Source organism: Procambarus clarkii, chromosome 14 (genome assembly GCF_040958095.1).
Source record: "Procambarus clarkii isolate CNS0578487 chromosome 14, FALCON_Pclarkii_2.0, whole genome shotgun sequence".
In the NCBI taxonomy this organism is placed as follows: domain Eukaryota; kingdom Metazoa; phylum Arthropoda; class Malacostraca; order Decapoda; family Cambaridae; genus Procambarus; species Procambarus clarkii.
Window position 1 is genome coordinate 27,940,299 of NC_091163.1, and position 11,945 is coordinate 27,952,243.

Sequence of the window (11,945 nt, forward strand, 5' to 3'; positions counted from 1 at the left end):
TCAGGTTCCTATTTACTGCAAGGTGAATAGAGGCATTAGTGTGTGTATGTTTGTGTCTGTGTGTGTGTGTGTATACGTGTGTGTGTGTGTGTGTGTGTATACTCACCTAGTTGTGGTTGCGGGGGGTTGAGCTCTGGCTCTTTGGTCCCACCTCTCAACTGGCAATCAACTGATGTACAGGTTCCTGAGCCTACTGGGCTCTATCATATCTGCATTTGAAACTGTGTATGGAGTCAGCCTCCACCACATCACTGCCTAATGCATTCCATCTATTAACTACTCTGACACTGAAAAAGTTCTTTCTAACATCCTAGTGGTTCATTTGGGTACTAAGTTTCCACCTGTGTCCCCTTGTTCGCCTACCACCCGTGTTAAACAGTTTATCTTTATGTACCCTATCAATTGCATTTCTCGCAGCCTGTCCTCGTAACTCATGCCTCTTAGTCCTGGGACTAGCCTATTTGCATACCACTAAACTTTTTCAAGCTTCGTCTTGTGCTTTTTTTTTTTTTTTTTTTTTTTTTGAGATATATACAAGAGTTGTTATATTCTTGTACAGCCTAGTACTAAGTATATGGTGTTTGGCTAGATAAGAGTAAAACTGCTTGTAGATTAGTTTTTCAAAAAATGTTGACAAGTTAGGCAGGATTGATATAGGTCTGTAATTGTTAACATCTGTGAGATCACCACATTTGTGTACAGGGGTAACTCACTTTTTTTAGGATAACTGGAAAGGTTTGGAGTTCAAGTGACCTGTTGAAGAGCATGAGAATTCTTTGGAGACAATTCCTAACCTATACTTCTTCTCAAGGTCATGTTTTTTATTAATGGGTTTAAGTATTCCCTTTGTAAGCAAGGGATTGTTAAGCCTTTTGGTTATGCTTACAAAAAAGTCACAGGACAGACATTATCAGCAGCAGTTATAAAATTGTCAATAGCAGTTTCATTGTGCAGCCTAAAACTTAACTCCCTTGACTCTAGAGGTATATATATTAGGTTTAGGTTAGGTTTTTTTAATTAAACCAGCCAGGATGAGTGAAGCCATGAAGGGCGTTTTTATTAATTAAAACACCCAAATGTTGGGTGCTTCAGGTGTTGTTCCTCTTGGATGATCTTGTACCTCTCTGTCTCACACCTGTAAGAATGAGTGATATGGTTAAGGGGGAAACAAAGTGCAGGCAAGGCAATGGAGGCCAGTAGTAATCTTAGGGCTAGGATAATTAGAAATTAGAGAAATTAAGTAAGAGAAATTAGCAAGAGAAATCAGGTAAAATTTATTATACTTAACTTTTGTATCATGAGTTTAGTAGTAAATCTTCATCTTCATCATCATCATCTTCACTGTCACAAAGCTCCAGGTAGGGCTCGGAAACATCAACATCCTCTTCCTGGTATCCAAATAAACGCTTTGCATCACTCAGCTTGTCAGAACACATCTTTTGCCCTTGCTTCAAAAGAGCCAAGATTCCACTCTTATTTTTGGTTGATAGGTGCTTCTCTTCAATAGTGTACTTGTTAGGATCCTGTAATATATAGACTATTTAATGGGGTTTAAGACATTTACAAATTTCCCTGAAAATACTAAAGAAATTAGAATAAATAAATAAAGTTTTCGGTAAAAGTTCAAATATATGTAAAACACACCAGTACAGTATATGAAAACCATGGAATTGTCTACCTGTCAAAGTTGTAAATAGCAAGACAAGTATAAAATTCTGCTGGATAAATGTTTATGAAGAACTGAATTGCAACACACATTTAGGCTGTTAGCTTACCTTGCTTAGATATGAAGGAAAAATTCCACATAACAACTCTTCAGTATGTTCGGTTAAAATCTCTCTCTTATTCTTGTAATATGCGAGATAATGCAGCATTTCTTGAACAGTGTGTTGTTGCTCTTCTCTGGATCTCTTCTGAAGCTCCACATCTTCTACTGCCTTCTTTTTTTGAGCAAGGGACACTAATAAAAGAGGAAATTTATATTTACTGCAAGTAAACTACAACTCAATTTAATGTAATTACAGTTTAGGTACTTGCATTATACATACTATACATAGTTTATTGTGCAGTATCAACCTGATAAAAACCTACGGATTATGATACTGCACCTATTTTACAAACAGTAGTGATGATATTTTACTTCAAAAATAAGTAAAGCTTATCCATTATGCATGCTAAATGTTAGTTATCTTGATAAGGCCGAATTGTAACCCCTGATAAAATGAGATGTAGTTACATACCATTTTGGCTATGATGAGGCAATAAATTGTGCCATGGCAGGATACCTTCTATTGCATCCTTTTCACTGAGAATTTCAGAGTTTTCACTATTGTAGATTTTTATGAAGCCTTGAAGCTTTTTCCTATCACACTCATTTCTGTGCCGGAGGGAAGAGCGCATTTTACTGGATGCTGCAAATAAAGTTTTTTGGCTGAAAGTTTTAAAGTTGTTAAAAAAATTTCCTCATCATTTACCTACATAGAAATTATAGACAAGAGCTAAATAGAAATTGCTTCAGAGTTAACAAAGAAATAGTAAGCCTACCTGCATCAGTGGCAATCAGATTTTTGCGATGCCTGATAGAGTCTGCAACTGCCTCGATAGAATATTTTATGTTCTTCGAGGTTGTTCCAGTGTTTAACTCTAACTCCTTACAAATCATTTGTAGGTCAGATCGCCATTCTTGAATCAATGACTTTTGAACATCAAGTTTGTCGATCTCATTTGAAACTGTTATTTCCGTCTCTCTGGCCTATTTGAAAATATAATAAATTTAATGAACAAATCACATTAACCATGATGAGTGGTTCGAACCTATGGGCTTGGCATTCCCAGATGCTTGCTGTAGTTGAATGCGCCACAACATGGTCAAAAGAATTGCAACCTAGGGTACTAATGAACCCACAATTCAATTTTTGTTAATTATGCACCCCCATACCCATTCCATGGGCGGTTGTGCATGCAGTTTCCCATGTACTTGGTCTGTGTCCTCCAGTAGTTTTACCTCTGATGGCCCTTTCAATACACATAGAATTCATATTATTGTGATATATCAATACATGGAGAAAGACATTGAAATGGGGGCATCAAAGGCAGAACTACTGAATGACAGAGACCGAGTTCATGGGGGAATTGTGTGAAACCTGGTTTGGCTTCAGTGGAAGCCTTGGGATCCTTGTGGGTGCAGTAGTACTCCAAGTTGCAATTCATCTGACCATGTCGTGGCGTAGTGAATTAGAGCATGCATCTGAGAGCACTCAGTGCATGGGGTTCAAACCCTCATCACAGTTCCCGTGATATATCACGATACTGTGATTTCTCTGTGAACACATTTGATATATCTCGGAATCATACATTTAGGTTAATTAAATACTATATACTTTATACAAATTAACCTTATTGATATATTGAAAAAGTTCAAGCAGTTAATTCAAGGAAATGGTCGCTAATTTATAATGGAAAATATATGTAGTACATGATCTGAACACATAACTAACCTATAAATGCATTATAATACCTTTCACATATAAATGCATTATAATAAGTTTCAAAATAAATACAAATAAATAAAATAAATATATATTATTTTTAGTACCTTTCTGAGTCGAGTAACTAATGCACGAGCCAGTCCATCAATTTTTCGATGGTTCCAAAAGACTGCACCCTCTGTGAGTTCTTCTGTTCTTTCTGAGAAAAATATTTATAGCAATGAACATCTTGAAGAGCATAGATTAATAACAGTTTCATAACATACCTTTACTCACCAAGACCAACTCAAGTTTGACCAATATGTTTTCATTCTTTTATTGATTATTTGAGGGAGTTGATACTTATTGAATACTGAATACAAATCGCATTATACTGATTACAGGGCAGGTAAAATAATAAAAAACTTGATCAGATGAACCATATAAACAAATACCAGCTTTCAGCATGTTTTTAGTTGTAGAGTTGTATCGTGAGAGGTATGCAAACACTTGCTCTGCCTCTTCCCCTAAAGTCATGCCACTTCCTTCTTGCCACCGCCCTCCATATAATACCTTTAACATAAAAGTATACAGTAAAAAAAAATTCAAATTATTGTACAAAAATTAAAAGCCTCCTACTATATTAAATGATACGTATATCATTAATCTTAAACAATCAGAAATCTTAAATTTTTTTACACAAACTGTACTTATTATATTTAATGTAATGTATACATTACATTAAATTTAATTAGTATACATAAATGTAATGTTATATTTTTATTTACCTGACAATACCAAGCATGTCCTTTTGCATGTAGGACTCCTAAAAATGGCTTTGCTTGTGGCTAATATTAAACAATGGGTAATGGGGTATCAAAAAATGTTTTATATGAAGAATTCTGATGCACTGCTAAATTTTACATAAAACAAAAATTTACATGGTGTTAGATAAATAAAATGATGATATGGATGCAATTGAAAGGCAAACTATAAAGACATACTCAGTTAAAAAATATGTCATATGACAATGTATATTTATATGTGCATACTTTATTTATAAGAACATTAATTTGAAGACAATATAATTCATTATAATATAGTGTGTGTAGAGAACAAAAGAATACTATACATTAAGTATCTGTAAAGCACATTTTATTACCTCCCAACTTTGTTGTAACGATACAGCTTCTTGTTGCCATCAATATGTACTGCTAAAGGGGTTTTATCACAAGCAGGACACTCATTGTCAGCTTCTCCTCTAATTTTTCTCAGCTCATATTGCTGGAATCGCCATTCGAAGAACACTCTCTTCGAAGTTATATAATTAATGGGTCCAATCTAGGAATAGAATTTTTTAGATGGTGACATTTAAAATGCATATTATGACATAAGATAAATAAACAAAAAAAACATTCCATTTTGTGTTTGAACAAAATTAAAAACTAATTATTAATAAATGAATATACATTACTACAAAATTTTGATAATTTTTGTATTGAAATATAAAACTGAAAATATTAAGAATAACGGTATCAAAACATACACGCCCACGAGAAGCACCAAAGGATTCCAGTGCAGTGACTAATGCCCGAAATGATGTTCCAGGACAATTTCTTTTTATATGTTGCCATGATTCAAGCAGACTGGTGCTGTAGAATGTGCTGCTCTTTCCTAATGATGAATAGAAACCAGACTTGTGCATGGTCTTGCCTAGTTGTTGATGCTCATATCCACAGTGGCATGTATAGATTGGAGTATAGAGGTCATACCTTCCTGTAGTTTAAAATACAGTGCATTGAGTGGTGTGGCGACTTGCTAAAATAGTGATGTAAAAATTAACATTTATAGCAACAAAAATTTCAAAATGTATTGTGATTCAGGAATATCCGGTAATGGAAATAAAAGGGTAAATTTTAAAGTTTATTTACCCATTATAGTGATGAAGATGCAGAGATTGCTGGAGCTTGAAATTTTAAACTTGCAATCTGTGCAGTTGGGGCAAGAATTTGGTGGTTGGGCTGGTACAACAGGTTCTGGTAACAAAGAAAAGGAAGACAGTTTGACAAAATGAGTTTTATGGAAAAGAATTTCAGACTGAATATTTCATTGTTTCTTGATTGTACAAAATATTGACATTATTCTCCAGATAATGACTGAGAAATTCACAGAAAAGAAACAATCAGACGATTAAATCAATCTATAAAACCAAGTGTCAGGTTTAAACTTTAAGACTTCTCCAAATGTTGTAATGACTGAAATGAAACATTTATTCATTTTATTTTGTTATACCAAGATAATCGTAGCTCTAGACTGGGATTGGGAAGTAGAAGTAATCTCGGAACAAAGTACGGATTTTATACAGGTATCGTATACTTACTCCAGTGAAAGATATTTCCTTCAGGGCACACAGTTTGTGTCGGGTCTAATGGCTCATAAAAGCCATTTTTCCAATATAATCTGTGGTGGAAAGGCATGAGAAAATGTTGCATTTGGTCACAAATGTGACACAAAAATGCAAAACAGTCTTCACATTTGATGCTTGCCTCACAATTTGTACATTGTACACAAACTTTACCTGATGAAAAAAGGGGTAATTATTTATACTAATTTTAAATACTGTATACCTAACATTTTAAACAATCTGAAGTCTAAATGTATTAATAGAGTGTCATTAATATGCATATGATGCTTATTATACAGTATAACCTTAATGAACACAGCAATATTTAATTTACCTTTATCTGGAACACCCAACTCAGACAATGTCCAATCGAACAGCATTGCCCTGCTTTCTCCCCAATTAATCTCTGCATTTTTTCTTCTTTTTTGCCAGTCAGAAACACTTGGCTGAGAATCTTTAATTTGTTCAAGTTCTGCAGCAAGTACTTTGAAATATGGGATTACAAATTAGTAAGAAAAATTTGTAAGTGAAAGGAATGATTAGTATAATATGTTAAACAAAATTTCATAGGCATTAAGCACAATTTTGGTACATAATATTTATGACGTGTGTCCATTAAATAAACCCTCATTTAAATACCAACAAATGATGTTGGGACATACCAACATCAAATGATTCCAAAGTTTCTTCACCAGCTGCCAAATAACTTTGAGTGTACGTTCTGCCACTAGTAGAATAGCCCGCATTTTGAATGTGTGGTGGTAAAAGTATAGCAGGCAGAATGTCTGGGTGGCACATTTGAAGATTTAAGCATGGTACATAATTGCAAATTGTATACAAGTATTAATATTTTCAGACAAATCTCAAGATATTACTATAACTAACTTTATGCTACCAAGTTGTTCAGTGTTATAGTAATTTAATCTCCATAATTGTCTAGCATACACTTAAAAATAGGCAACAAATATTATTGGAAAGTACACAAATAACAGCTGTAGAAATATTGTTAAGAAAATAATAGAAGATTACCATCAGATTGGGGTGCAGCTGGTCTTTGTTTTGAATTAATGTGTGATACATCCTGTATGTTATCTTTTTTCTGTTTCTTGTTTGTCACCTTTATTGAGTTTGGTTCCTCCACGTTTAAGAGTCTCTTCAAGTACTCATTTCTTTGTATCATTGCAGCACGTGCTTTCTGGTACTCACGTTCAAGATGTTCTCTAGTCATCACTGCTATTCTCCGGTGAAATTCTGAAGAGAAAATAATACTGTTCGAAGGAAAAGTACAAGAACAAAACAAGAAAATTATGCTTATGCAAAATTATGCTACAATGTACCTATTAATAATCTTAAAATTTGCTACAAATTTCCTACTTATAATTATGTGTTAAATTATGGACTTTCCCATAATGATATGCATGTTAGTGGCATTACCTATACTGCCTACCTGGAGCCCCCTAGAGAGATAGTGACACAAGTTAAGGTAATCCCTTTAGTAAGGTGCTGGGTCAACATAAATAAGCTATAACTAATAAGGACACAAATCAATATGTTCATTTAACAGTGGTATTAACATTTATATAAATATAGCTAAGAATAAGTTTTTACAAGTGTAACAAAGTGAAAGAAATGTATGAAAATTTTGATGATATATTAAAATGCTCATTGATTGAACTTGTCTTCCTATATATAAAGTATAAAAATAGTAAACACAGTACCATTATTGTTGTCTGTAGTTATTTTTGGAACATCTGGTATGTACAGCATACTGTCAAAATCCGATGATCTATCTGAAAAATTGATTGGTAGCGTAAATATTTGAATTCATTGCATAGCCTTTTATACAAACAAAAAAGAAAAATTGTACAGAAAAGCTAACACAACATTATAACACCTTTCTGTGGTACTTTCTATGGTACAAAAGAAAACAAACCTTAATTATAAAGGAAAATAAACTGACAGAAGAACTATGAATACTGCTGAAAATACTTTCCACAAAATATCTGAACCAAGGGATAGTACCCCGAGATTTGAAATATGAAAATTTCACCCTTACAGTATTTAAAAAAAAAGCAGAAAGAGTTAAGCACAAAACTAATGTCCAATCAGCTAGGTATAACACATCTGCAAGCTCATGGCGAAAATCCTAAGGGAGGGAATCATTTACCATCTTTCAGTGAACAATCTTATTCAATCGACACACCATGGTCTTCTTAAAAACAGATGCTACCTTATAAACCTCCTCACTTTTGGGACATGGTAACATGGTACTCAGATAAAGGGTTTCCGGTGGATGTAGTATACATGGATTATGCTAAAGACTTTAATAAGGTACCACATGGAAGACTAGCAAGGAAATTACAGGTTCATGAAAAAAATTGTAAAGTGCACAAAACAATAGTTAAAACAAAGAGAGCAAAAGGTCATACTAAATGGGAATGAATATGAAGAAATGTGTTAAGTTGAGTACCTCAGGGGTCCATTTTTAAGTCTAAAATATTTTTCATATATTGAACATCTATGATATAGAAAAGAATATAATCTAATCAACCACATCCTCATATTTGCAAATGCCTGGCATTTCACGAGCACTTTGTCCGGGGTTTATATTCTAGCCGGGGAGGATTTACTGGGTTAGGCTAACCTAACCTAACTTAACCAAACCAAACCAAGTATCTCAAGTTACAAATATCTCTGGGAATTCATATTATCTGCTGTTGTAGAATTGACAAAATGGACAGTGTCAACAAAATTATTCCCACATACTCCGTCACTATGTGATGGAGTACACATAGAATAGGGACTGAATTGTCCCTGACAGGGACAATTCTGTAACAAATGTTCTAGCATAAAACTTTGTACAGTTTAGTAATTCCTTACCATTTGATGTACTAGGTAGATCCATGTTTGGTGAAGTTTTATAGCTGGAGCTGGAAGATCCTGTCGAGATGACTTCTTCAAAGAGAATAGCTTCAACACATTGTGTCTTGAGTCTTCCAGTACTTGGCCTACAGTTACCAGATCTGATTTACAGAAACTAGTGAACTATGGAGATAAGATTGTTAATAATATACTTTTTTTGAGATTCATATGACTTGCAGCTTAAAAACCAATCTTATTTTAAAATAGTACACTAAAGTACATAGCAAATTGCGAAATTCGTAGTTTTTTAACTACTTTAAAGCTAAATTCTCAAGCTTTGAAAATAAGCACAATTTGCTATTTTAAGCGGAATCTGGCAACTCTGATTTAGCATGTAAACATTGACTTGCATTCACAATGTAGTTATTTATTTTTCAACAATTTAAAACGAGTTATGAAAATACACACATTGGTACATTATTGCAAAGGCACTATACTATATATATATATATATATATATATATATATATATATATATATATATATATATATATATATATATATATATATATATATATATATATATATATATATATAAATTGTTGCAAGTCGAGCAACAAATATTTTACATTGAACAACAAATGAGATTGGAAAAGCAGTATTGCCAAAATAGACCCCAGACACACCCTGTGGGTAGTAATGGACCCCCATACCGACCCTATGAGGGGTAGTGGACCCCATAATAACACTATGGGCGATAGTGGACACTATACAAACACTATGGGCGGTAGTTGACTTCATAGAGACCCTGTGGGCGGTAAGGGACCCCGTATCGACCCTGTGGGCGGCAGTGGACCCCCTATCGATCCTGTGGGCGGCAGTGGACCCCCTACCGACCCTGTGGGCGGCAGTGGACCCCTACCGAACGTGTGGGCGGCAGTGGACCCCCTACCGACCCTGTGGGCGGCAGTGGACCCCCTATCGATCCTGTGGGCGGTAGTGGACCCCCCCCCATATCGACCCTGTGGGCGGCAGTGGACCCCCTATCGATCCTGTGGGCGGCAGTGGACCCCCTACCGACCCAGTGGGTGGCAGTGGACCCCCTGCCGACCCTGTGGGCGGTAGTGGACCCCTACCGACCCTGTGGACGGTAGTTGACTTCATAGCGACCCTGTGGGCGGTAGTGGACCCCATACCGACCCTGTGGGTGGCGGTGGACCCCATACCGACTCTGTGGGCGGCAGTGAACCCTATATACTAATCCTGTGGGCGATACTGTACCCTATAGTCATCCTGTGGGGGCAATGGATGCCATACATATCCAGTGGGTGTTATTGTACCCCATACTTATTCTGTGGGTGGTTGGAGCCCCATACCCATCCTGTGGGTTATAGTGGACCCCATACTCATCCTGTGGGTGGTATTGGACCCCATACCTATCCTGTGGGTGGTTGTGAGCCCATACCCATCCTGTCGGTGGTAGTGGACGCAATACACATCCAGTGGATGGTATTGGATCCCATACCCTTCCTGTGGGTGGAAGTGATCCCCATACCATTCCTGTGGGTGGATGTGACCCCCATACTCATCCTGCGGGTGTTATTGGACCCCTTACCCACCTAACAGGTGGTAGTGGACCCTATACTAATCCTATAGTTTCCAATAATCCACACCATACCATCCTGTTTGCAGTAGTTTACCCTATATACATTCCAACATAACATCGTTTTCTGTTAGCGTTCCTACAAAACATTCTTTAAAGATTTCTAAAGCACAAACTATGGTATATAATATTGATTGGTGAAGCACTTATTCTATGTAATAATTTATTGTGCTTATTATAATTTACTAAGAACAACTAATATTTCTCAAAACAAAACTACGAGCCTTCAATAGGATGTAGCTGATCTGTAATATTATAAGAGCATGGACAATAGTAGGTGAATTTCACAACCCATGTGGGACCTGAAAACTACAATTTTCGTTATAATTGAACCAATCACGACTATTCAGCTATCTACGTTGATGGACGAGTACTGTGAGACGTAAATTGGTACGTGAGGAAGAGTTTGAGCCTTGGTAAAAAAGTTAACTGGGAATATATCACATATGTACTAAATCACATTCCACATATTGACTTTAAGCACTAGTCATATATGTACTGTCTTGTGTGAGAACGGGTTGATATATATATATTGTAACAAACTAGGCTGTTGTAAGAATTATCCAGAGTGGTTTATCGACAAAAGAGAATGGGAAGCTGAGCCGCATGGTGACCTGACCCCCAGGGGAATTCGCGGTGGAAATAACCAACGCTTTGTTCATAGCTACGTATAATGAATCATCCTATAGTATTCAGTAATTTAGAGAAAATTAGCCTTTATTCATTTTGCATTAAAATTGTATTGTATAATAGTACTGGATACAATATCAAGAGTATTCTAATTATTGAGTTTAAGTCACCATCAGTGACGCCACGAATCAGATCTAACTTTTAAGGCGGAGTGACCGGCGGTCATAGGTCAGCAGGGTTGACAGGTCTACTATTTCTCAAAGTTTTAATAACCATCTTTGTGATCGGGAACAGCTCTGCCGTTAGAGGCTTGTGTAATTTAATTCAGTAAAATAATTCAACCAGTCTGGATCAATTAAGTACAACAGAGGTTAATTGTTATAACTTAAACCTGGCTAGTAACTTGGTAAAACTTTGACTAGGCGGAAGGATACAAGGTTCTAGTCTGGGCTAGGCCAGACGAGGACAAATCAGTGTGAATACGGGAGCAGCTGGGAGAGGTCAACCATCTTACCTCTCCCCAAACCAGCACAACATCTTAGCTGGAAAACATAGAGGTATAGTTGCTATGGTTATGTATAGAAATATTCTCATTTGCCATTCAGGTCAAGTAGGGAGTGTTAAAGTGATAGGGAGTGAACCTATTTAGATTTTGTCTTAGTTTTCTTTTAATAAATTAAATTTGTTATTAATTTGCATTTTATTGTTTCCATGTGTTTTATGTGTATACTTGTCCTGGTCACGTGGTCCACACGAGGCGGAGTTGCATTGGGCGCCGATTCTAACATCGAATCGGAATTATCATTACCGTGTAATTTATTCCACACTCAAGGTCATCGTTTATAGTGGGGATCAAGCCCCTAGGTTGATTAATTAGCGTGATCGATCCAGACCTCGATCATTGCTCTTGTATTACTGG

The 11,945-nt window shown here is 36.0% G+C and overlaps 1 protein-coding gene across 1 annotated transcript; it reads right to left on the reverse strand.

Moving 5' to 3' along the window:
* Positions 1–3,922: 3,922 nt before the first annotated feature.
* Positions 3,923–9,030, reverse strand: LOC138364598 (uncharacterized). Its single transcript, XM_069324429.1, has 10 exons — positions 8,752–9,030; positions 7,590–7,661; positions 6,901–7,122; positions 6,534–6,656; positions 6,206–6,355; positions 5,848–6,045; positions 5,399–5,503; positions 5,014–5,243; positions 4,630–4,808; positions 3,923–4,040 (listed from the first exon to the last, which is right to left on the reverse strand). The coding sequence occupies exons 1-10, from the start codon at positions 8,774–8,776 to the stop codon at positions 4,001–4,003; spliced, it is 1,344 nt and encodes a 447-aa protein (XP_069180530.1). The 5' UTR covers positions 8,777–9,030; the 3' UTR covers positions 3,923–4,000.
* Between the last annotated feature and the right edge of the window lie 2,915 nt (positions 9,031–11,945).

Coding starts and splice junctions, on each gene's coding strand:
- LOC138364598 (XM_069324429.1), bottom strand. CDS start 8,776: ATGGATCTACCTAGTACATCAAATG. Junction 5,244..5,398: donor CATCTTCATCACTATAATGG/GTAAATAAACTT, acceptor TTTAAACTACAG/GAAGGTATGACCTCTATACT. Junction 4,809..5,013: donor TTGGTGCTTCTCGTGGGCGT/GTATGTTTTGAT, acceptor TTCTATTCCTAG/ATTGGACCCATTAATTATAT.